General features: G+C 42.3%; 1 protein-coding gene across 2 annotated transcripts in view; it reads right to left on the reverse strand.

Annotated features, from left to right (window-relative positions):
- Window positions 1–2,193: 2,193 nt before the first annotated feature.
- Window positions 2,194–25,718, reverse strand: part of tmod1 (tropomodulin 1) — a 43,789-nt gene continuing 20,264 nt past the window's right edge. Inside the window, exons 6-13 of one of the 2 annotated variants that reach the window (XM_034686883.1) lie at window positions 21,041–21,157; window positions 16,356–16,445; window positions 15,133–15,263; window positions 14,198–14,305; window positions 13,713–13,856; window positions 10,623–10,767; window positions 9,976–10,075; window positions 2,194–7,245 (exon numbers count right to left, since the gene is read on the reverse strand). In XM_034686883.1, coding sequence (XP_034542774.1) covers window positions 7,227–7,245; window positions 9,976–10,075; window positions 10,623–10,767; window positions 13,713–13,856; window positions 14,198–14,305; window positions 15,133–15,263; window positions 16,356–16,445; window positions 21,041–21,157 — 854 coding nt within the window. In that variant the 3' untranslated portion in view covers window positions 2,194–7,226. The remainder of the gene's footprint in view (window positions 7,246–9,975; window positions 10,076–10,622; window positions 10,768–13,712; window positions 13,857–14,197; window positions 14,306–15,132; window positions 15,264–16,355; window positions 16,446–21,040; window positions 21,158–25,718) is intronic. The other variant, XM_034686884.1, reaches the window with a different exon arrangement.

Here is a 25,718-nt window from a genome sequence, read left to right on the forward strand (position 1 = left end):
TTTTGAAAGAAAAGCACAGTTTTTTTTCAATGAAGATAACATTAAATGAATCAGAAATACACTCTATGCATTGTTAATGTGGTAAATGACTATTCTAGCTGCAAACGTCTGGTTTTTAATGGAATATCTACATAGGTGTATAGAGGCAAATTTCCAGCAACCATCACTCCAGTGCTCTAATGGTACATTGTGTTTGCTAATCGCATTAGAAAGCTAATGGATGATTAGAAACACCTTGAAAACCCTTGTGCAGTTACGTTAGCACAGCTGAAAATGGTTTTGCTGGTTAGAGAAGCTGTAAAACTGGCCTTTCTTTGAGCTAGTTGAGTATCTGGAGCATCACATTTGTGGGTTCGATTATACTCTCAGAATGGCCAGAAAAAGAGAACTTTCATATGAAACTCCACAGTCTATTCTTGTTCTTAGAAATTAAGGATATTCCATGCGAGAAATTGCAAAGAAACTGAAGATTTCCTACAACGATGTGTACTACTCCCTTCAGAGAACAGCACAAACAGGCTCTAACCAGAGTAGAAAGAGAAGTGGGAGGCCCCGGTGCACAACTGAGCAAGAAGACAAGTACAGTAGAGTCTCTAGTTTGAGAAATAGACACCTCACAGGTCCTGAACTGGCGGCTTCATTAAATGGTACCTGCAAAACGCCAGTGTCAACGTCTACAGTGAAGAGGCGACCCCGGGATGCTGGCCTTCTAGGCAGAGTGGCAAAGAAAAAGCCATATCTGAGACTGACCAATAAAAGGAAAAGATTAATATGGGCAAAAGAACACAGACATTGGACAGAGGAAGATTGGAAAAAAGTGTTATGTACAGACGAATCAAAGTTTCAGGTGTTTGGATCACACAGAAGAAGATTAGTGAGACACAGAACAAGTGAAAAGATGCTGGAAGAGTGCCTGACACCATCTGTTAAGCATGGTGGAGGTAATGTGATGGTCTGGGGCTGCTTTGGTGCAGGTAAAGAGGGAGATTTGTATAAGATAAAAGGGATTTTGAATAATGAAGGCTATCACTCAACTTTGCAACGCCATGCCATACCCTGTGGACAGCGCTTGATTGGAGACAATTTCCTCCTACAACAGGACAATGACCCAAAGCACACCTCCAGATTATACAAGAACTATTTAGGGAAGAAGCAGGCAGCTGGTATTCTGTCTGTAATGGAGTGGACAGCGCAGTCACCAGATCTCAAACCCATTGAGCTGTTGTGGGAGCAGCTTGACCTTATGGTACACAAGAAGTGTCCATCAAGCCAATCAAACTTGTGGGAGGTGCTTCAGGAGGCGTGGGGTGAAATTTCTTCAGATTCCCTCAACAAATTAACAGCTGGAATGCCAAAGGTCTGCAATGCTGTAATTGCTGCAAAGGGAGCATTCTTTGATGAAAGCAAAGTTTGAAGGACAAAATTATTATTTCAACTAAAAATCATTATTTCTAACATTCTCAATGTCTTGACTATATTTTCTATTCATTTTGTAACTCATTTGATAAATAAAAGTGTGAGTTTTCATGAAAAACACAAAACTGTCTGGGTGACCCCAAACTTTTGAACGGTAGTGTAGGTCATACAGAAGCATCAGTATGAGATTAAGTCTTTTCATAACCAGTTGTAAATGACTCACAGGAGCTTTAAAATAATATGCTTTGGCTGTATTTGCTTTCGCCGTCTTTTTGGTGTTGTGCATGTGGTTCCATCATTTTGCAAAGGAGTTTATCTGATGAATAAAATCACTCAAAACAGCAACATAGCTTCAACATCTTGCATATAATCAGAGATGATCTTACATGTAAGAAAGTCTATTCCTTCATTTATGTCATACATGCTGTAATATTTACCCCAGTGAGGCTGCTGCATTAAAAATATTATGTATGACTAATGTAGCCATGACCCCACTGATGTTTGTTATTATTACTACTACAGATTTTCCCATCTTCTGGTGTGTGCACCCTGAATGAATCAACCATGTGAAGAGAGTCAGAAGTCATTGTAGAGAAATGTTGTTCAAGTGTAAACTGTGATGTCTACTGTTGGCCTGCAGAGGGCACTGCAGGGAAATATGGACTCATGTACCTCATTGTTGTTGTTTGTCCACCTTGCCACAGGGTGTCACTGTTGTCTTCATATGACAGAACACAGCACACATTACAACAGAAGCACTGTGCAAATATTATTATTACTATTCAAGCTTTATTTATTTAACAAAAAAATCAAACAAAAAAAGTGAACTATCTAACAAAACACAAAATCAGGCTCTAAAATATGAGAATAAAACACTGAACAAAGAAGAAGAGAAGGACACACAAAGTCTGTGAGTGGCAGGAGTTCCCTTTCCCTCATTACCCTCAGCATTCAGTGACTTACTGCGTCACATTAGTTTACATTCAGCTGTTTAACACCCACAGCACTGACAGGACAGTAACAGAGCAGTGATATTAATAACAGTACATGTCGTAATCTGACCCTGAAACATGCTGTGAAATCTATCACTGAGTGTCAGTCTCAGGCACTTCAAGGAAAAGTGGATCGTACCGTGGGGTTCGTTTTGGTTCTGCAGCCTGGTTCACCTGTCGGCTTTAAATATAAAGTTCAGATAGCAGACCCTGTGTATTCTCATTCCTCACACGACAACACACATCACCTCTAGTTACCGGTTAGATAGCAGCCAACCCTTCCTCTGTAGTGTCGTTGATTTGAAATGAAGTGCTACAAAATATACAGCAGTGTTGACATTACCAGCGTGTGGTAACAAGGATGTAAACATGTGTGACAGACATGTTCGGCTAGACCAGCTCCATCGTGAACTCTCAGAGGCTGGTTTTGAAAAACTGCATCCAGTCTGCTAACAATCATTGAAGCTGTTAGAGTTCACAGCCCTAAAGAAACTACACACTTGGGTTGAGGCACTTAATATGACACCTTTGTTGAGCAGTACCCGCCCTCTTCATATGAAACCACACATTTAAGCTCCAGTAAATACAAATAACACTATCATCAAGGCAGACCTGGTTGAAAGTTTGACAGAAGTCCATGCAGGCAGTAGCTGGAGTAAGCTAGAGTACTTTGGGTTGTTATGAAGTGAGTGAAGGTGAATTCTGAATAACATGATTACCCTGCTTTCTTACTTATTACATTAAGTTGATTCTGATTGGTCGACACCTCATTGGAACAGTGATTCTCAACAGCAAAAGCGGCGCTACGAACAATCTGATTATGCACGCAAGATCGGATTAAAGAGCTGCAGCACATTGCACCGCTACCTGTTGACACTGTGGAGAAACATACGTTTCTGCAGGCTGCACAACATGCAGGATATTTGGTTTATATGGAGAGCTAGAAACTTTGGATCCATGAAGAGAAGAGGAGGAAAACAGCGAGGGAGATTGAACAACACACGCCGAATTAAGGAGACGCTGATCAACGTGAAAGCAGAACACGGTACGGGCTTTGACAGCGTCAGAGGACCGGTTCAGTGAAGAGGAAATGTCAACATACTCGACCTTGTTCAGGTGCTGCAGTCTTTTTATGCATGAGTTCAAAATGTCGGTAGTAAAATGCGAATGGTTTAACATTACCTCTGCTCAGTTTTTGTGATCTGTAACACAAAAGCAGATCAATGCTTTGACTTGACTGTGCATGAAAATGTGAAGTTTAATGATGATCTGACTCGCGAGTAAGCTGATGAGGTCACACTGTTGTCATTGAAGGAGGGATGTAAGGATATATCACAAGCCGGTAAATAATTGGTACAAATAAGGTGGATTAAAATTGATTCAACAAAGTGTGTATTGTGATTAGGGATGGGTACCGAATTCGGTACTTTTATAGGTACAGAGTGAATTCCGTCGGTACTACCGAGTACTGACTCACGTAAAACCAAACGATACCATGTTTCGGTACCTGAACGCATCCCTGTGACTGTGAGTGAGTGGAAGAGACGGCGAGTTTCCATACTTTCACCCTGTAATAAAGTCAGAGACTGATCGGGTGGACGTCTCTGCTGTCTGCATCTGCTCGGGAGCGCGCCAAACGGAGCCTGCCCATAGGAAAATAAATTTAGAGAGGAGATCTCAAAAGTGTTTCATGTATGTCTCCTAGACAACAATGAGATGTGTTTGAAAGCAAAATGAGACTACAGCTTATGTCACCTGTTTCTCATTCTTGCCTCCAGAAAAAAGTTTCAAAAAGTCTCAGCTTAGTCTCCCTTTCAGTTCAAAAGGAGATCTGGTCAGAATCTGAAATGATTCTCAGGTATTTCTCAAGTGTTGTGACTCCTTTTGAGCTCAGGTGGAGAAATCAGGGAGCTCTCTCAATCTAACCTCATTTGTTTTTGTCAGACTCAGTTTTTGAGTCTCAAGTTGAGCTCAGATGGAGCAAAGAAAGAGCCTGAGCTCATCTTTTCATGAACATTTATAGTGCCCTGCAAAATTAAGATTTCAATGTACTTGTCCACAAACTTACAATTCTCATTAAAACATTTGAACCACTTCAAGATCAGATATTTAGATGTGAAATGATCTCTTCTTTGACTTCACAGTCTGGTCCTTCCTTTACAAGTCTGTTTGGAACAAAACAACTTCACAAAGATTTAGTGGACTTGAGAGAAATTGCAAAAGATAGAGATTTCATACCAAAATATGAGCCGCAAAAGGGCCGACCAGATTTAGACAGATTATTACAATTAAAGGAGTGGATTCTTTTGGGCGCTGGTGGCCTAGCGGTCTAAGCACCCCACATACAGAGGCTACAGTCCTCGTTGTAGAGGTCACCGGTTCGATTCCCGGCCGGTCGACCATTTCCTGCATGTCTTCCCCCGCTCACTACTCCCCACATTTCCTGTCTCTCTTCAGCTGTCCTGTCAAATCAGTCTCAACTATTTCTCCTAGTGAATTTTAGGAGACACTAAAGAGAAACGAATGAGAACAATTTGAAACTTGAATGAGGCTGAAGAGAGAATCTCAATTTTGTCTCCAGAGACTTAGAAGAGAAAGCCTTGAGCATTAGAATTTTCCTCTGGGTGCAGCTGACGGGCGCGCACTCACCATGAGGCAGAGCAGGAGGATTACGTTTATTTTCTACAGTCTATGGTTGAGACTGACTCTCTCGCTCCGACTACCTGCCCTGTTTATAACCGTTCCTGTGTGTGTGAGTGCCCAACAAGTAAGCTGTGTGTCCTGTTCTTATACAGAGACGGAGAACTGACTTTTCCCCGTCTGCAGACATTCACGTGTGTTCATTGATAAACTCCTGAAAGAGCAATTAGACGCCACGAGCACGTGTCAGCTAATATATCTAATCACCTAATTAATCCTGTTTCTGTTCATTTCATGTTAAATTAAATAAATATGTTAAATTAAACAAATTTGAGATTTTTTTTTTTTTTTAATTAACATTTATTACCACATAAAAACACAAAGGTACCGAAAATTGGTACCGTTGAGTACCGGTACCGATTCCCAGGTACCGGGTATCGGTACCGTATCGGTTCAAATGTGAAAGGTACCCATCCCTAATTGTGTTATTATTTTCAAACAGTAGAGGGCGCTATCTGCATTTCACTCCGCTTGTTCATGAAGTCTCTTGCGCTGCTCTCTCGTCACTTGCTGAGTTGATCATAACAGACATGGCAGCAGCAGGTGAAGACCGAGCAGGTCAGGATGCACCTTTGTGTTTACAGTCTGAGGTACGGCAGCATTTTGTCTTTCCCTGATATTCCTGAAGAACAACATGTCAATTCACAGCCAGGAACAGAAGCTGCTCTTTAGTTCATTTAAAGAGATTGACCTTAATTGTTTGAATATTTCATACTTTCATTTGGGAATTGTTCACTTTCCATTTCTTTAGAATTGTTCTGAAATTTTTCCAACAAGGTATTTTTGTACGCTCATTTTGAGTTTTTTTGCAAGGTGCTGAAAAAAAGTGTGCAGTGGTTTTATTTGAGTTACAACACACCTTCAAAATGAAAAAGGATTACTTTTTTTACAAAGGAATATAAGAGAACAAATATATATTGCAGCTGTCCATATCTGAGGATTGAAATAAAATAGTTATTCAAATTTTGAGTTCAATCCTGTTATCTTGAAAATCGTTAGAGAATCGTGAGTGAACCAAAAATTGTGATTCAAATTGAATGGTGGGTTGAGTGTATCCTTACATCCCTACAATGAAGCACGACCAACCATGACACCTGAGGGACTGCTTCTTTTAGCTTCATAAATCACTCATTTTCAATCCAATCAAATCATCTGTTTATAAATAATCTGTGTTCACTTGTTGATGCCATCAGTGGGTAGCTGGGTAGTAAGATGGATAATGTTTAGTGAGATCCTGAAGAGTCCTGCTCACCCTGTTGGTTCTAATTTGCATAAACACCCCTCACTACACACCACCTGTCTTTTTGGATGTTACTGAAACGTGCATTTGTTATTCCTAGCTAGCAGGAACGCTCTGCAGAAACTTGTGATATGAACTCTGTAAAATGTTGCAGAGAGTGATCAGAGCGTGCATTCTCATCTTTACCCAAGTTATGACTCAAAGCAGCACAGTCGCGTGTTTGAACAGCCTCTAACTCTTTCCCACGTCGGTCACAAATAAATATATTCTGATAATATGAAGCGGCACATCTCACAGTAGCTAGGATTATAAATCCATCACTCTATATCTGAAGAATCTACGTCCCTCAGCTTCGGAGTACAATCAGTAAAAAATACTTAGTGTGAAAACCTTGAAGCGACATTAGAAGGAATAACTCAACTCTCTTACTGAACAAGAATACATCATTGGACTCCTAAATACAAACAGGGATGGCTTTAAGTTCCCTGCCATCTTTCACGAGGCTCTCCAGACATACAGCCCTCTTTGCGTAACACTTGAGGAAGAGATATTAAAGGATGAATGATTAAAAAGAAGTTTTTAACCAAGATGAAATTTAAACTCCAGGAAACAAAAACAGTATAAAACATCACCTTTGGCATGCACTGAGCTCCTCTGATGTCAAATGAAAACAGGACAAAGTTCAGCGATCATCTCAGAAACAGAAACACAGAAACCTGACGAGGTGTTCGTGAACTTCTTGCGGAGGCCGGGTGTGAGGCCGAGGAGGGATCCAAGTCTGGTTTGTAAAGATGGCAGGGGTTGAAGAGGAACAGAGGGCTGAGAGTAGCTTTGGTTTCTACACATTCGTCCGACACTTGGGGAAGATGGGTCCTCCCTCAAGCCTTCTCTTTCTTACTGTGGATGGAGGGAAGGTGGAGAGAGAAGGAGATGGAAGGTTGAGATGGAATACCAAAATGCATATTAGTTAATCATCATCATCTATGTTATCATCAGCATAAACTTGAGCTAAAGGTGAGCACAGTTTGCTGAAGCAGAGCTGAGGAAGCAACGACAGAAAGTCCAAAGAATCAGGAAAGAAAGGCACGTTTATCTTCCACATGAGCCGAGCAGGAGCTCTTCAGACAAACCAGATCAGAGCTTAACTTTCAAACTATGAAAGTTTTTAGTTCATTACTTAGTAAAAAGGCATGGTGCTACAACCAGAAACACTGAAGCAACAAGAACGCCTTAAAGAACTTTTCCACTGACCTACTTCAGACTCTAAAAATACTGTTGGACCTGCAACAACAAATTATAAAATCTACACAGGAAGGATTGCTCGGTTTGATTCTATGCATCACTTCTTTGCTTGCATAATCCTCAAAGCAGCAACACAGACGTCAGGTTGACTTATTTGTAATTCTGCAATTTATATTTCTAAGTTTCAGTACTTTTCAATGCCAGCTGATGCCGACCTCATGGCATCACTTTGGGCGAACCACAAGTGGCCTTCAAGAACATTGCAAATGTGCAGTAATGCCTCCAAACACCAATCTGTAAGATAATCACATTGACCTTTTAAATGTACCAGTATGATCAGTTTCATACTCATTTTATTGATAAGTTCTGGTCATCAATCCAGCTCTTGGTGTGAGCAGTACAGTCATGGCCAAAAGTTTTGAGAATGACACAGCTATTAATTTTCACAAAGTCTGCTGTTTCAGTTTTTATAATGGCAATTTGCATATACTCCAGAATGTTATGAGGAGTGATCAGCTCATCTGCAATTAATTGCAAAGTCCCTCTTTGCCTTGAAAATGAACTTTATCACCAAAAACACATTTCCACTGCATTTCAGCCCTGCCACAAAAGGACCAGCTAACATCATTTCAATGACACACAGGTGTCACACACATTAACACAGGTGTGGGTGTTGATGAGGACAAGGCTGGCGATCAATCTGTCATGATTGAGTGACTGGACACTTTAAAAGGAAGATGGTGCATGACACCATTGTTCCTCATCTGTTAGCCATGGTTACCTGCAAGGAAACACGTGCAGCCATCATTGCATTGCACAAAAAGGGCCTAACAGGGAAGTTTATAGCAGCGGGTAAGATTGCACCTCAGTCAACCGTCTATCCAATTATCAAGAACTTCAAGGAGAGAGGTTCAATTGTTGCCAAACAGGCTCCAGGGCGCCCAAGAAAGTCCAGCAAGCGCCAGGACCGTCTCCTGAAGGTGTTACAGCTGCGGGATCGGGCCACCACCAGTGCAGAGCTTGCTCAGGAATGGCAGCAGGCAGGTGTGAGTGCATCTGCACGCACAGTGAGGCGAAGACTTTTGGAGGAAGGCCTGGTGTCAAGGAGGGCAGCAAAGAAGCCACTTCTCTCCAGTAAAAACATCAGGGACAGACTGATATTCTGCAGAAGGTACAGGGACTGGACTGCTGAGGACTGGGGTAAAGTCATTTTCTCTGATGAATCCCCTTTCCGATTGTTTGGGGCATCTGGAGGAAGGCTTGTTCGGAGGAGACGAGGTGAGCGCTACCATCAGTTCTGTCTCTTGCCAACAGTGAAGCATCCTGAGACCATTCGTGTGTGGGGTTGCTTTTCGGTCAAGGGAGTGGGCTCTCCCTCACAATCTTGCCTAAAAACACAGCCATGAATAAAGAATGGTACCAGAACGTCCTCCGAGAGCAACTTCTCCCAACCATCCAAGGGCAGTTTGGTGATGAAGAATGCCTTTTCCAGCATGATGGAGCACATTGCCATAAAGCAAAAGTCATAACAAAGAGGCTCGGGGAACAAAACATTAAGATTTTGGGCCCTTGGCCAGGAAACTCCCCAGATCTTAATCCCATTGAGAACTTGTGGTCAATCCTCAAGAGGCGGGTGGACAATCAAAAACCCACAAATTCTGACAAACTCCAAGCATTGATTATGCAAGAATGGACTGCCATCAGTCAGGATTTGGTCCAGAAGTTGATTGACAGCATGCCAGGGAGAATTGCAGAGGTCTTGAAAAAGAAGGGTCAGCACTGCAAATATGGACTTATTGCATGAATTCTGTGTAATTCTCAATAAAAGCTTTTGATACTTATGAAATGCTTCTAATTGTATTTCATTATACCATAGAAACATCTGACAAAAACACCTAAAAACCCTGAAGCAGCAGACTTTGGGAAAATGTAATATTTGTGTCATTCTCAAAACTTTTGGCCATGACTGTATATGAAGCAGGAGAAAGAGAGGACAGAGGTTTCAAAGAGGAGGTTCAGTGCCTCCAGACATTACGGCAGCAGAGAAACAGCAGCTCAGAGAAGAGACTGATCACACGAGACAAAGGACAGATGAGGTGGCCAAAAATAGAAAAACAGCACCGACTCATTTCCAGGAATCAATTCAGGAAATAGAAGATGAAAGCCATGAAGGTGTTTACAGCCGAAAGAAGATGGAAAGCCACAAAGGAGGATAAAGGAAGAGAAAGTTTCATCAAAGAAGTGATGCTATGTTCTTTGGAGAAGCAAGAGGAAACTCTCTGAGAGGTACGACAGGATGTGGCAGAGCCTTCAGGTGATCTGGAAATGAACTGAGCAGAAGAGAAGCAAGACGCAGCGGCCTGTTCGTGTTCCCGTTGTCTTTACTTAGTCTTGGACTTGAACTTTTTCCCGAAGGCTCTCTCCAGCTCGGGCACGGACAGAGTGAGAGTGAAGGAGCCGTCCGACTCTGACCTGACGGCCCGGGCTTAAAGACGACGAGGAGGAGGAGGAGGAGGGGAGGAAAACATTATGACAACATTATGACACACACACAGTCACAGTTTGTTTGTTACAGTTCAAATAAAACACATGCACAACATGAAATCACAGAAGAAGAGCCTGCTTGTGCACCGAAAGAACATTTCAGTCAGTTCGTCTTTTTCTCTCTCTCTCTCTCTCTCTCTCTCTCTCTTTTCTTCGTGCTGATGTCATGACTTAAAATGTGCCTGTTTTGATTGGCTACGTTGGTGAGTTACAGGCCGGTGATATCACTCTTCTTCTTCTGTTAGAGTGATTAAACTCCAGGAAATATAGTGAGGATAATAAGTCAGCATGAAAGCACAAAACAACCAAATCTGCCAAACGCAACAAAACAGAGAGACCGCAACGAGTTACATAACTGACTGAAGCTCGGCTCTCTCTGGACTTTAGAGACGTTATCAACTTCAGTTCCAAATCAGTGTCTTGGTGATGATCTACAATGAGTGTGTGTGTTTGTGTTCCCAGGACTTATCAGTGTGTGTGTAACCCACCCAGGTCGTTGTTGTTCATCATGGCGTTGGAGCCTCGGAGGCGCGGGCCCTGCTGGGTGAAGTGATATCCAAACTTCAGCAGGGTGGTGTTTTTCTCCAGCATGCTGGCTATCTCCATCTCCACCTTGTTGCCCAGAGGCTGGCTCTGCAGTGAGTAAAGAGAGGGAGAGAGAGAGAGAGAGGGAGAGGGCACAACAGATGAAAGGATGAGGAAGAAGAAGAGGCGAGAAAAAAGAGAGAAAAAGGAGGAGATAAGTGGTTGTGAATGCAAACCAGGCGAGACGGAGCCAGGAGAACTGTCTTGAGGTTGTATGGGTGCTAAATATTGAATACTGAAATCAGTCATCAACAAAATAAAAGTATGTAAGGACTTAACTTGATGCATGTATGTCTCCAGTTTTGAACTATGCTGCAGGGGTGTTGGGTTTAAAGGACTCAAAAAATATATTGTTAGGTGTTTTCTGTTGGTTCATAGATTTGCTCCAATCCCAGCAATTCATAGAGATTTGGGGTGGGCACCAGAGTCTGGACAGCTAAAATGTGAAATGATCTGATTGTGGGATCGGCTAATAAAAATGTCAGATGACAGAATAAACAAGAAGGTATTTGTTTGGAGCAAAATACATAACTCTCCATGGACGGAAGAGCTGTACTTAATTTTTGAGGAGGTGGACATGTTGTATATCTACAGGATTCATTTCTGCTGTATTGTTAACTCTGTGAAAGTTAAGCTCATGTTCAAATATGAAGTAAAATGGTTTGAAAATGTTCTGTCCAAAGCAAAACTAAGGACATGTGTGCAGATCAAGCATCATTTTATCCCTGAGTTCTATGTAACGTTGCGTTTATCTAGAAGCCAAAGATCTTTGGTTGCACAGTTCAGATCTGGTGGTCTTCCTCTGGTCATTGAGGTCGGTTGATCCAGAAATATCACAGAAGAAAACAGACTCTGTGAGATGTGTGATTTGAATGGAGCAGAGTCCCATTTTCTTTTGTACTGTACAAATTATAATGACCTCAGAGACATATTGTTTCTAGAAATTGCCTGTAAAAAGCCTGAAATATTGTGGTGGACTGATGTACAAAAATTTTATTGGTTGTTTAATTCTGATGTGTTTAAAGGTGACATATCAGGCTTTTTTCATCAATATATATTGGTCTAAGAGGTCCCCAAAACATGTCTTTAAAGTTTATGCTCAAAAAACACTTTGAAATCAGATTTTGGTCTGCCTGTAAAACCCTCTTCTTCAGCCCTGCTCAGAACACTCTGTTTTCTCTCTGACCACGCCCCCTCAGGAAGTGGATGTGCCTCGGCTCTCCAGCACGTTGATCTAATGTTTACATGTTGGCTGAATATACACGGCTGCTCAGAGATCACGTTACTTCAACCCTCTGAATCTGATCCAGACGGAGAGGCGCCTGTAGCAGGACCTTTCTGAAGGATTGGTCACAGATTTAGTGTTTCTTGTTGTTTTATTTATCAGTATGTAGACGTGTGTCTTGGTACACAGCTACGAACATGTAGCTATGTGGCTATGCGAACTAGCGCTAGCACTTATCCATGATAAATAAAAATCATCCACTAGATCTTCAAATCTGCAGACGTGGGGAGTAAAACCGACCTTTGTGTTTATTAAGACAGCCTACAACTAGCATGCCTCCCTCCTAAGCTCCTTGTTAGCACACATGTGTGCAGGGAATGAAAAACGGAGGAGGGATTGAGTTGTATTTTATACAGTCTATGGGCTGAACAAGCTCCGAGCTCTGACTCCGTGACAGACCGGATATTGTTGTTATGTAACAAAAACACGGAAGTCTGAAACGGCTCGTTTCACACACATTTACAGAAAGGTGGAGAAATCAGAACAGGGGCAGAATGGATTCTTTTCATTCTCGGGGGGTTTGTAGACATGCCAGGGAAACATATTTCAGGTAAAGAACCATTAGAAAGTCAATTTTGCATGATATGTCACCTTTAAATTCGCCAATTTTTATATCAACAGCTGGAAAAGAAGACAAGATAGTCTTTTAAAAGGCACTATGAGGAGTTTTTCACCAGCTGAGAAACAGACTGAAACCAACACTGATGCCTCTTTATGACCTTCAAAAGCAAACAAAACCATAAACAACACTGATACCTTCTCTGTTGTCATTTTTAATGCCTTAAACCACTCAGAGGGGGTAGGTGTCAGACCACATGATTGACATTTGGCTGTTTTCATGGTAAATAATCACATTGAGTGATAAATCTGGCTGTTAAAAGACAACAGGGTGAGGTTTTTGTTGAAAACACTACTTTTGAATGTACAGAACAAGAGAAAAGAGGTATCACTTTGTCCACAATTGGGCACCAAAATTAATATTAATCAAAAGTTCCTCACAGCAGCTTTAAGTAGTGTGTATTTTTATTTGTATTATTTTCTTTTATTCTGTTGTAATTTTCTCCCCTCAGTTTCCTTACCAGGAGTGATCGCTCTGTATGCTCTGACCCTGGACTGCATGAATTTATGGTGTCCTGTAAGCCCAAGCGGGCTGGGCATATGATTGTATGCATGACACAATAATAAAATCAAAACTTCAAACTTCATTGAAATTGCAGTTTATATTTACTCGCATTGCTCTGATATAATGACAGAGGGATGGGTTTTTATTTGTAAGTATCAAAGTATTTCTGCAGAATATATTATAGAGATTTCTTCACTTCTTCACAAACAGCTCAGCACAGCTTGGTCTGCACATCCATCTCTTGAAGAAGGCGTGCAAACCCTTTCTTCACTTTAAGATTATTCCTTCCTGCCATGTATAAAACATCCGTTCACAAACATGAGTCGCATGCACATGAAGACAGGAGAGCGTGACGTCTCATGGATGTTTCTGGTGCAGAGTGACTCACACGGTTTGTATCATTCAGTAAGATTCAGTAATGACTTGTTAGTGACTCACAGACGAACAGTGTGACACATCACGGAGCAATCAGGGAGCATTACACTGAACGCTCCCTGCCTAACCCTCACACACATTCATATGAGCTGTGTGTGTATGTGTGTGTGTGTGTGTGTGTGTGTGTGTGCTCGTGTACTCCGTTGGTACCTGGTTGTCTATCTTGAGCTCCTGTAGCGTCGTGTTGCTCTGCAGTGCCGCTATGAGGGACACGATTCCTGATCCTGTGATGAAGTTAGACTCAACGTTCAGGCTCTTCAGTGTCGTGTTCACCTTCAACATCTCGGCCAGCGCCTGAGGAACGCACGCACACACACACACAAACATACACACACACACACACACACACACACACACACTCACACACACACACAAAGTACTCTTAATGAATCTGTGGGTTTTTGAACTACAATCACTGGCTGCCAAATAAACTATAACAAACTTATTGATGTCGTTCTTAGCCTCCCTACATTTTGATATAAAGAGTAAAAACAGAGAAGTCATTATTTTCTTACCCATAAAACAAGATTTATATTTAATGAATAACTTATATTGAACCTCATAAACACTGAGGACAGAGAAGTTTCAATAAACGGTCTCAAATGGACTTTTATCAAGTTACACCGGTGACTTACGAAAGCTACGGGGTCGTTGCTCCGGGTTCCTACGATACTAAACCTCTCCACCACGCTGTTTGTGATCAGAGCGTCTGCGTACTCCTTCAGGGTCTTGATGGGGATGTTCTATGAGAAGAAAACACAACACACAAACATTAACACTCAGTTATTGTCATGGTTTGTTGGCTATGTAATTATGGTAATTCATTTTTTTCACTTATGCTATTTTTGGACATGCTACACATACAGTTTTTTTTGGTATATACATACAAATGCACACACATGCAGTGAACATGCTTAGGGAGAGATGTCAGAGTGAGGAAAGTGCCGTCAACAAGCGCACCCCGTGCAGTTGGGGGTTGGTGCCTGCACCTCTCCAGCCACCAGTCCACTTGCCAAGCTTCTTTCATACTGGGACTTGAACCGGCGACCCTTCGGTTCCCAAGCCAAGTCCCTATGGACTGAGCTACTGCCGCCCCCAATAACTACCAAAATAAAAGTTGGTGTCTTTTATATATTCAACATGTATGATTTAACCTCTATATTCTTAGTCAGTCTTATGTCATGTATGAAGCACAATCCAGACCTCTTCTGTTTAGTTTATTAATGCATCGCTCTTTATTAATACTGTAATGACTCAATTTAGGACATGGCTACTAAAAGCAGTAACCCTGACTATATCTATAGAAGCTTTTATAATTTAATTTGCAAAATAAAACAATTATAATTCAAATTTTGAGGGAATTAAGTTGGTTTACTCCAGTCTAACACACTATCAGCAGCAGGTTTTTACAACTCATCGAGGGAAACGTTTCAATTAAAGCAATTAAGGTGATTTTCAATCCAATATTCTCATAACACACACACACACACACACACACACACACACACACACACACACACACACACACACACACACACACACACACACACACACACAAACTAACACTCACTCTGATGTTGTTGAGGTTGACCTCGATCAGGTCCGGGTCGTTCCTTTTCATCCTCTGCAGCGTATCTTCGACATCGGTGGCGTTGGGCTCTTCATCAGGGACTGGTTTATACTGGGTGCACTGGATCACACCTTAAACACATTCAGACTGTTGATCAAACATGTCTACCTGATAGAATAACCCTCATTCAAACCTGTGAGGAGCCTCTTTCTGCACTTGTTACATGCTATCATTAAGAATCTAAGCTTTTGGTTTGTTTCAGTTTGGCGCCCCCTGTGGTCAAAGTGGTTTTCTCTTTTCTGATCAGTCCTGTATATGTGTGAGGAGTCTTTTCTGAGCACAAATCTCACCCTGCTGTCATTTGACTATTAAATATGTCATGAATCATGAATATGCAGCTGTTTCTGGGGCTAACTGTTAATCAGTTTGCATGCAACTACCTCACAGCAGGTCAATAAATGTTTAAAACGACTATTAAGAAGTATTCAATCTTGTTGTTGATGGTTTGGTTTGCTTTAGAAGTTCATAAAGATACCTCAGTATCAATTTTATTCTGTTTCGTAACCTCGAAAAAAACTCCCCACAGGAGCTTCAAACTAAATGAAAATGTGTTCAATGTTTTTGTACTTCTATCGTATCAGCAGGAGAATACAATGCAAAAGTTAAGTTGAAGAATCAGATGTGGACAGCTTCCAATCTTTAAGAGACTTGAGCTCTATGAAAATCTTAACACTGAACCACCATGCAGGATAAAAAAAAGACTTATTCATGAGTGTGATGGAGACATAAAGGTCGAAATACAGCACATTTCATCAGGTGGATGAAATGATAACATACAGTGTTATTTCTGGAGGAGCTATAGGACACTATATACATTCATGTTCTGCTTGTTGACTCAACACTCAGGTCTAATCTGTGTAACTATATTTGTGCATGCACAGAGTGTAAAATGAGTGTAAGTGAGTCCATCATCTTTGTTAAAATAAACCATCTTTCTGCCAACATGAGATCATTTCACTTGATTACAGTCCAGCTCTCAACATGTTTCTCCAGTGAGGTCATATTTGCTTTAAACCAGCGGAGTGATCTGCTTTCTTCACAGATCATTTCACTTACTTCTTGAAACAAACCCTGAACCCTGAACCGTCTCTGGTTCGAGTAAACTAGCAGATAACAGACTCAGTTACATAAGTTTCAGTGCGTGTGCAGAGGTGTGTGCGTACTGTTGAGGCCTTGCTTGTTGACTATGGTGCTGCTGGCCAGGGCTTCATAGTACTGCTGGTTACTCATCAGGGTGTGCATACCCAGGATGGCTGGAAAACAGCAAGAAGACTAAGTGAGGATGGAGAGAATACAGAAAAAAGAAAGTGGCAGAAGGAGAAACACAGGAAATGTTGAGAAAGAGTTGATAGATTTAAGAATGTTTGATTACAGTGGACCAACATGCACATACATACAGGACATAAGAACTTGCAACAAGCAGATCAAACGTGGCCCAAAGAGCAGAACATTAAAGCAATTTATCATGTAGGCTAGTTCAACAGGTAACATGTGCAGCTCCACCTGCAGCATCCACACCACACAGACGAGTTTCATCCTGTGAAAAAAAGTTACACTTGAGGAATCCTGCGAGCGTCCGGCTGCAGTGAAGCTGAAATAAGTTTCTAAAGTGAGCAGCTACTCTAAGACACTATATAAACCAAATGATTCAGAGAGGATTATCACCTCATCTGTTTGTCAGAAAGATGGAGAGCATGAGAACGGAGCAGTTTGCAAAGACATAAACAGTGGAGGAACACAAGCTGCTCTTAAAAGAGGAACGGCATGCTACCCCCGACAACATCTGGAGCTGATTCTGCTCCTGATCTATCTCTCGTTTTCATCTTTGACTCCAGGCAAGCAGTTTTTGTTTTATAAAACATTACACACACTGAATGCAAAATATCTACCAATCACAAAGTGAGATTTGACTTACAAGGATGACATTTTTAACTATTTTCAGAGCACACTCTCGGGTGTCCACTGGCAGCGATTTTTGCACTTGCAGTAGCAATTTCTATGCAGTTCAACATTTGACGTGCTCTGAGACTTGAGTGGAAAAATTCCCTTCAAAACCATAGACTGTAAATAAAAATGGACAGCGTTGCTCCGCCTCTTCCCGTTGTACGGTTCTGAAGCCAAAAAATCCCGCTCCTGGGCGCCGCCATTGTGCAGCCAGAGCCTGTGAAGCCCCTGTAATAAGCTCCGCCCTACAGCGTAACGTCACAAGACGCTGTGAGTCCTTTGAAGTTTCACTCTACGGCGGCTGTGAATCAAAGGAAACAGGAAGTAAAACCCCGTTTTTAAACTCTAATAACTAACGAAAAAGAAACTTTTCAGGAAAAAGAGGCCTTGAACACAAAACAGTCAAATACTAACTACATATCACCACAGCATACGGATGTGAGAAACATTCGTACGACGTGTATTTATTTTTTAAAGTTTGACTGCTCCCCCATGGATTTTTTGACCTCTCCTGCAGCCATCCACCAGGGGGCAGACATACTGCTGATAGCTTCACCTTCAGCCGAGTGAGATGCACCCCTGTTCAAAACTAGCTTCATTTTGTCACAGTCATCTCAGTTTGAAAGAAGTTAAACTTTTAGAACTCAGCCACGCTCGTCTGTCACTCATCCATAAGTAACCAATGAAAATGAAGAAGGGGCAGGGCTTATAATATCGACTTTGTAAACAACAATGGTGGAGGAAATACCATAGACTGTATAAAATATGGACGTAGTATCCGTGACGTCTTCCATCTGTTTCTGAAGAGCTGTTTTGAGGCCAATCGTCTGTGGCAGCCATATTGCTGCTGACGAGCAATTGTGACGTAAAAAGGTGGGCTTTGAGCCTCCTAGCCAACAGCTACAGTGTTCCCGCCTGTCAATCAAGTCAGCTGTGCCTCTCATTGGAAGACTCTTAATCTCAATATCTTCGTATTGCCGCGTTATAAAAATAATCTCCCCCCGTACAGTGTGTAAAGAGAGAAAAATTAGCTATCCAGACAACACTCGTCTTTTGAACCAGGCTGTAAACATGTTTATTTCTGCTGTAAAGATCGTCTTCTTTCCCTTTTTTAAGTCAAATTATTGAAAAAGCTGTTTTTCAACAACTGAACAATTATCTAATGATAAATGACTGTTTTGATGTCTTCCAATCAGGATTCCGATCACATCACAGCACAGAGACCGCTCTAGTCAAGGTCCTCAATGATATTCATTTAAACACAGACAATGGCAAAATTTCAGTTTTGGTATCACTTGATCTTAGTGCTGCTTTTGACACAGTTGACCACAAGATACTACTGGACAGACTTGAAAACTGGGTGGGAATCTCTGGTGCAGTACTAAATTGGCTTAAGTCCTATTTAAATGACCGGGACTATTTTGTGTCTATAGGTAAATACACATCTGAGCGGATGAAAATCGTATGTGGAGTACCTCAGGGATCCATTCTGGGGCCTCTGCTATTCAACATCTACATGCTCCCCTTAGGTCAGATAATAAGAAACAACCAAATAAAATATCATAGCTATGCAGATGACACACATTTACATCACCATATCACCAGGGGATTATAGTCCCATACAAACACTGAGTAAATGCATTGAACAAATCAATGACTGGACGAGCCAGAACTTTCTTCAGTTAAACAAAGAAAAAACTGAAATGATTGTTTTTGGAGGAAGAAAGGTTAAAGGTTACTGCTCAGCTCCAATCTGCTACGATGAAATGTTCAAACCAAGCCAGAAACCTTGGTGTAATCTTAGACTCAGACCTTCATTTCAGCAGCCACATTAAGACAATTACAAAGTCAGCCTACTATCACCTTAAGAATATATCAAGGATTAAAGGACTCATGTCTCAGCAGGATGTAGAAAAACTCCTCCATGCATTTATCTTTAGCAGACTAGACTACTGTAACGGGGGTCTTTACAGGACTCCCTAAAAAGTCCATCAGACGGCTGCAGCTCATACAGAATGCTTCTGCTCAAGTCCTAACAAGGACCAAAAAAGTAGACCACATCACTCCAGTTCTTAGATCTCTACACTGGCTTCCTGTCTGTCAGAGAATAGACTTTAAAATCCTGCTGATGGTTTATAAAGCACTGAATGGTTTAGGCCCAAAATACATTGCTGATCTGCTGCTACTGTATGAACCATCTGGACCTCTGAGGTCATCAGGTACTGGTCTGCTTTCAGTCCCTAGAGTCAGAACGAAACATGGTGAAGCAGCGTTTAGTCATTATGCTCTACATATCTGGAACACACTCCCTGAAAGCTGCAGGTCTGCTCCAACTCTCACCTCTTTTAAATCAGAGATTAAGACCTTTTTATTTACCACTGCCTTCCTATCTTAACTTATTTTAACTCACTTTAAATTAAAATTTGAATGTAATTTTTTTATATTCTAATTTTCCTTTTCTTTTATTCTTTTATTATACTTTTCATTTTAATTGTGTTCTTTTATGCCTGTCTGAATGTCTCCAATGCTTTTAATGTTTCAATGTAAAGCACATTGAGTTCAGCCCTCGTGTATGAAATGTGCTATACAAATAAAGCTGCCTTGCCTTGCCTTGCCTTCTTTGAATTGGTGTGTATGTGGTTTCCGGTACTTCCGGAGCCAGCCTCAAGCAGATCCTCAATGAACTGCAGTTTTTAGCACTTCCTCATTGGACTCATATTTGTACACTGGAGGTTGCCGCTTGGGAAATACTTATCAGACTCATATTTCAAGGGTCTAATTTCCTGCCCAGCCAGGACACCAAACCTCTATTGATTTAAAATGCTTGTAGTTTAATTCCCTTGTAGTACAGGTTAATGCAAATACAGAACAGTTTAAAACAGACTTCCTGGTTGGTGAAGTGAAAGTGTCATGAAACAACTTTCTTTCTTTCAAGAGCTACTTGTGAAAAGCGCTCTGAAATTGAGGTTGTGAGCGCTGACGGTGCAAAACATGTTGTCAGTGGACACAGGCCCTTATCGCCCGGAAGAGTTTAAACAAGTTGTTCATCACATTATGTAATAAAGCATTTAAACCGATCAAGCATGATAACAATCCCCTTGAAAGCTAATACGCTAACAGTAAGTACATGCAGCGATTACATCACATTCTGCACAGTCAAGCCCTGCAGCTCTAACTCTCTGCATGTGTCACGAGTCAAGCTGCCTGTTTTACTGAATGTCAGCGACTCTGCGTAACACAGGCTGCCAACATGAACATGACAGAGCATGAGAAACACGACATGCATTTAATGGGTGCAGATACCCTGGATGGTGTTCAGCTAGCAAACAGAGATATCCAGCAGGGGTGGAGGAGGAGGAGGTAGGAGATGGAGGGATGAAGGGGAAGGGTGGAGGTAAGATGGAAGGAGCTCTGGAGGAAATGGAGAAGATTAAGATTGAGGAAAAGTGAATGAATGAGATGAATGGAAGGATGTAGAGAGATGATGTTGTTTATATTGATTAGAAGGAGGCGATGATGGATGATCTGACAACTGAACTCTCTGAACTCAGTACAATCAGACACTCAGATCCAGACTATGAGTATCGTTTAATACTCTTCCTTTATTTTTGGCTTTTATCTTAAATTAATCTGAAGTTTTCAAAGAATAAAAAACAGATTTACATGTATTGTATATGGGGGATTAGGATTGAACAAAACAAAAATGCACAATTATTTATAAAATTGGATCAACTGTTGTGCATTTTTCCTTCACTATGAGCTTTTAGGATTATGATTATGATTCAACTGCTTTCTCTATGAGGACAAAAATGGGAAAAGAATGGATTGAAAAGGAGATAAAACCAAAACAAATGATGCTTTAGAGATTCTGTGAAAGCCAGTAGATGTGGGTGGAAGTGTTTACCTGCAATATCACACAGTTCAGCATCAGTAGCACTAGACAGGGCTTCTTCCAGCTCCGGCTCCAGAGTCACATTCTCCATGATGGGGTCCACAATCTTTTTGGGCACCCAGGCTTTTCCTGCAACATAGATGAGAAGATTAAAGCAAATACTTGCACTTAACCCTTTGCTGATATACAGTGGGGCAAAAAAGTATTTAGTCAGCCACTGATTTTGCAAGTTCTCCCACATAGAAAGATGAGAGAGGTCTGTAATTTTCATCAGAGGTACACTTCAACTATGAGAGACAAAATGAGAAAAAAAAATCCAGGAAATCCCATTGTAGGATTCTGCAGATCTCCTCTAGAGCAATGATGTTTTGAGGCTGTCGCTGGGCAACAGAGGAGATCTGCATGGAGGAATGGGCCTAAATACCAGCTACAGTGTGTGCAAACCTGGTGAAGACTTACAGGAAACGTTTGACCTCTGTCATTGCCAACAAAGGTTATGTTACAAAGTATTGAGTTGAACTTTTGTTATTGACCAAATACTTATTTTCCACCATCATTTACAAATAAATTCTTTAAAAATCCTACAATGTGGGGTTGCTGGTGGCGGTCTAAGCACCCCATGTACAGAGGCTGCAGTCCTCGTCGCAGGGGTCGCCGGTTTGATTCCCGGCCAGTTGACCATTTCCTGCATGTCTTCCCCCACTTTCTACTCCCCACATTTCCTGTCTCTCTTCAGCTGTACTATCTAATAAAGGCAAAAAGGCCAAAAACATAAGTTTAAAAAAAAAAAAAAAAATCCTACAATGTGATTTCCTGGATTTTTTTTCTCATGTTGTCTCTAATAGTTGAAGTGTACCTCTGATGAAAATTACAGACCTCTCTCATCGTTCTAAGTGGGAGAACTTACAAAATCAGTGGCTGACTAAATACTTTTTTGCCCCACTGTATGTCATGTCTTACAGGTCCCCCTCCATGCAGACACAGATTAAATAAATGAATTCACAGTGCTTATCTTCTCCTTAACACATTCTGTATCTGCGCACACTGACGGCAGAAGCTACTCATTGATGATGATGTATTTATGAGCAACTAGGGGTTTCATTTCTTGCCCATGAGAGTCTCATCAGGCAAAAAATTTAAACATGGAGACAGCAGGTGAAAATGTCTTTCAAAATGTCATACAATGATGACGCCTAATAGTAAACACATATAAAAGACTAATGCATTTGTATTAGTGACACAATAGTAGCTGTTATATCTTCAATATATTTCAAATGAACTGAAACATGTTTTCTACATTTTATTGAAACAATAATGACACATTTCTAAATGCACATCTCAGCAGTATTTTGACTTGTGTTAGGAAGAAAGCATGTGCTGCTGATAAACCAAATGATGGTTCGACTTTGTTACAAAGTTCCAGGAAGAGCTGACAGTATGACCATGAGACAGCATAAATAATAAATAGGACCTTGAAGCAGAGGTTGAACAAACAAATCAATCATTTTGGATCAATACTAACCTTGATTTTTTATTTTTTTTGTTTTGTTTTTGTCTATTTGAGTGTTACAGATTTATGGAGCAGGCACTTTTGTCAAAAGCAATGTACATCTGAAATGGTAAATGGACTTGTACTTATATAGCACTTTTCTAGTCTTTCTGACCACTCTGTGCTTTTACACTACTCATCACATTCACTCATTCATACCCATTCACTCACTGATGGTAGAGGCTGCTATGTAGTGAGGGACCATCAGTGTTAGCTAATTTCATTCGTACACATTCACACACCTCTGAACAACAGGTGGTGAGGGAGCAATTCGGGGTTCAGTGTCTTGCTTAAGGACACTTCAGCATGTGACTGCCGGAGCTGGGATTCGAACCGCCAACCATCCGATTGATAGATGACCGACTCTACCCACTGAGCCACAGCCGCCCAAAGAAGACAACAGGGATAATCTCTTTGCCTCTTCATGTTAGGTCAACCAAAGTTAGGATGAGTCAGCATTTCCTTTTTTTTTCTTCTCTTGTCTGCATATATATTTCTGGTTTGTGTCATGTTTGTCACAAACTGTCAAATATTCATGCAATTTATTCTTGCAGCAAAAGAAAAGAAAGAAAACCTTTTTCTTCTGTGCTTGTGACTGTGTGCATGCAACCATCACCATCCCTCTTAGAACTCTGGCCTATCTTTTATTGGCAGCTAATATCATGTTCTGTAAAAGAGGGCGTGCACACCTAGGTGGGCCAAAAAATAAAATAAAAAATAAGAGAAAGTGAAAGAAAGATTACATAAGGATATACAAAGGGACAGGGAGAGAGAAGGAGAGAGAGACCTAACACACTTAGATGGAGAGGGACCATCTCACCATGATGCCAAAAAAAAAAACTCTGTGTGGTGATACTAATGATTAAGCAACCCTTAGTGTCCACAATCATTACTGAAGCTTGGGTCGCAGAGGGTTGCCGCCGTGCTGTGTTCTATTTGTGTAACAAGACCACCACTGGTGCAGATGAAACCACTTGGGTCAGACCAGCCGAGCGGTACGGCTCGGCACCCGGGCCGCGAGAGCAGTCAGACCGAAGGACCCAACCCGCTGCGGGAAACCCAGGCCAGGGGACAAGCCAAGGACCCAGACCGGAAGCAAACAGGTACCGCCGGAGCACCCAGGGCGACCCCCAGGTCACCCAGTAGGAGGAAAGGGGGGCGAGGGGGGAGAGATCCTGCAGCCCCCCCAAGGGACACCCCCACAACACCGCCCCCACAGCCCCCCAAGACGGAGCCAAAGGAGCCACCAGGGCCGAGGGGGCCCGGCACCAGGAGCAGACAGCCAGGCAGACGGGCAGGACCAGGACCAGAGCCCACCAACCGGCGCGCCGGAGCGGGGGGAGGGCGGAGGCGGCAGGGCCAATCCCCCCTGCCCCCCCCAGACGGCCCGACCACTCCCCCCAGCCACTCCCCCCAGCCACGCCCCCCACCCACGCCCTGCGACTGATGGACCAGGCCGCGGGGGCATGGAGGGACACCCCAATGGCTGCCGTAGTAACACCCCCCCCAGTCGCGCACCCCCCCACCCCCCCCAAGAGGACCGCGAGGGAACCCCGGGAAACCCGGCCCCGAGGGCAGCCGCGGACCAGGCCCCCACAGGGGAGGGGGCAGCAGGGGGGCGGAGGGTGACAGGGACACCAGCCACCCACCCAGCCCCGATGGACCCCCAACGAGTAGGGCCGAGCCAAACACTAAGGCCCCGCCAAACCTGATCTGTGTGTGTGTGATATGAATTGAATTTTGTTTTGTTTGTTTTTTTGTTATATGTATGTTTGCTAGTGAGGTGGATTAAAATAGGGGGGGCAGGAAGGGAGGCGGGAGGCGGGAGAGAGGGGGGAGAGCCGTAGTGCACAACTGCATCACAATCCGCCGCCCCCCCCCCGGTATAAAACCCGCCCCCCCGACCCTATATCTTTACCTATATCAGTATCTAGTGAGGTGCATTAAAATAGGGTCAGCATGAGTCAGCATTTCCAACATGGCGACCGCCTACGATAGGCTTCAAAACTCTGCTTCAGAGACAAATATGTGACGTCACAGAGGCTACATAATAACAATAATATTAATTAATAGGATTTATATAGCACTTTTCTTGGTACTCAAAGTCGCTTTACATAAAATAGAAGTAAAAATAAAACAGAACAAGGACAGAGGTGGAGCAGGAGTAGAGGTCATGTGTTGTATGCTTTTTTGAACAGGAAGGTCTTGAGGTGGTTTTTTAAATGATTGAAGTGAGTCAGAGTTGCGGATGTGTGGAGGGAGAGAGCTCCAGAGAGCCGGGCAGCGATGACAAAGGCTCTCTCCCCCAAGGTGCACAGCTTCATCCATTAATTAAGCAGTCCATGGTAAAATCCTTTAAATCATTGTCGTCAACATCATGAATTGGAGCAGTTTTTTTAAGTGCTTAGATGTTTATAAAAGATCTGGGTCTTTGGGACTCTGTGGATTAAATGAAGTGTAGTACCTCATTCCACCACTAGGGGAGCTACAAAGGCAAAGATGTGGTGGGTAGGATCTGATCTTCCTTGTGTTGTACAGAGCAAGTATACACTACCAAGCAACCATAACCACGTGAGCCTTTAAGGTCAGCTGGTCATCAATCATGTCCTTCACATTTAAGAGAAAAATGTCCTCTTGAAGAAATACTGGAGATTAATAAAGACTTCATATTTAGCAGAAGAAACAGAATAAATATACTGTACAGTGTAGCCTACAGTGGGTTGAGTTTAAATGTAAATGTCATGTAGGGTGAGCTATCACAGACCAGATCTCAGACCGGCTCTGTTACATAACAGCTGATCCATCTGAGGTGACGACACCTGACCACAGACTGTCGTCACCACGTCTGACTGACTGTAAAGACCCAGAGATTTATAGCTTCACTGATAGGCCAGCTGTATGTGTGTGTGTGTATGGTCAGCTCCTCAAGTTTCAGCCGGACATTTTTTTGACCCCCATACAAACAAGCTGCTGGCAGCAGAGCGGCACCGTGGTATTTTACCCTGAGCGTTGTCCTCTCCTGGTCCCAAACATTCAAGCTGCATTCAGCTCTGTCTGAGTGTGTGTAGAGGGGGAAGGTGGAACGAGAAAAAGTGAAGTGACGACAGACAGATCTGAACAGAAAGTGCACGAGCTCACAGG

Source organism: Notolabrus celidotus, chromosome 7 (genome assembly GCF_009762535.1).
Source record: "Notolabrus celidotus isolate fNotCel1 chromosome 7, fNotCel1.pri, whole genome shotgun sequence".
In the NCBI taxonomy this organism is placed as follows: domain Eukaryota; kingdom Metazoa; phylum Chordata; class Actinopteri; order Labriformes; family Labridae; genus Notolabrus; species Notolabrus celidotus.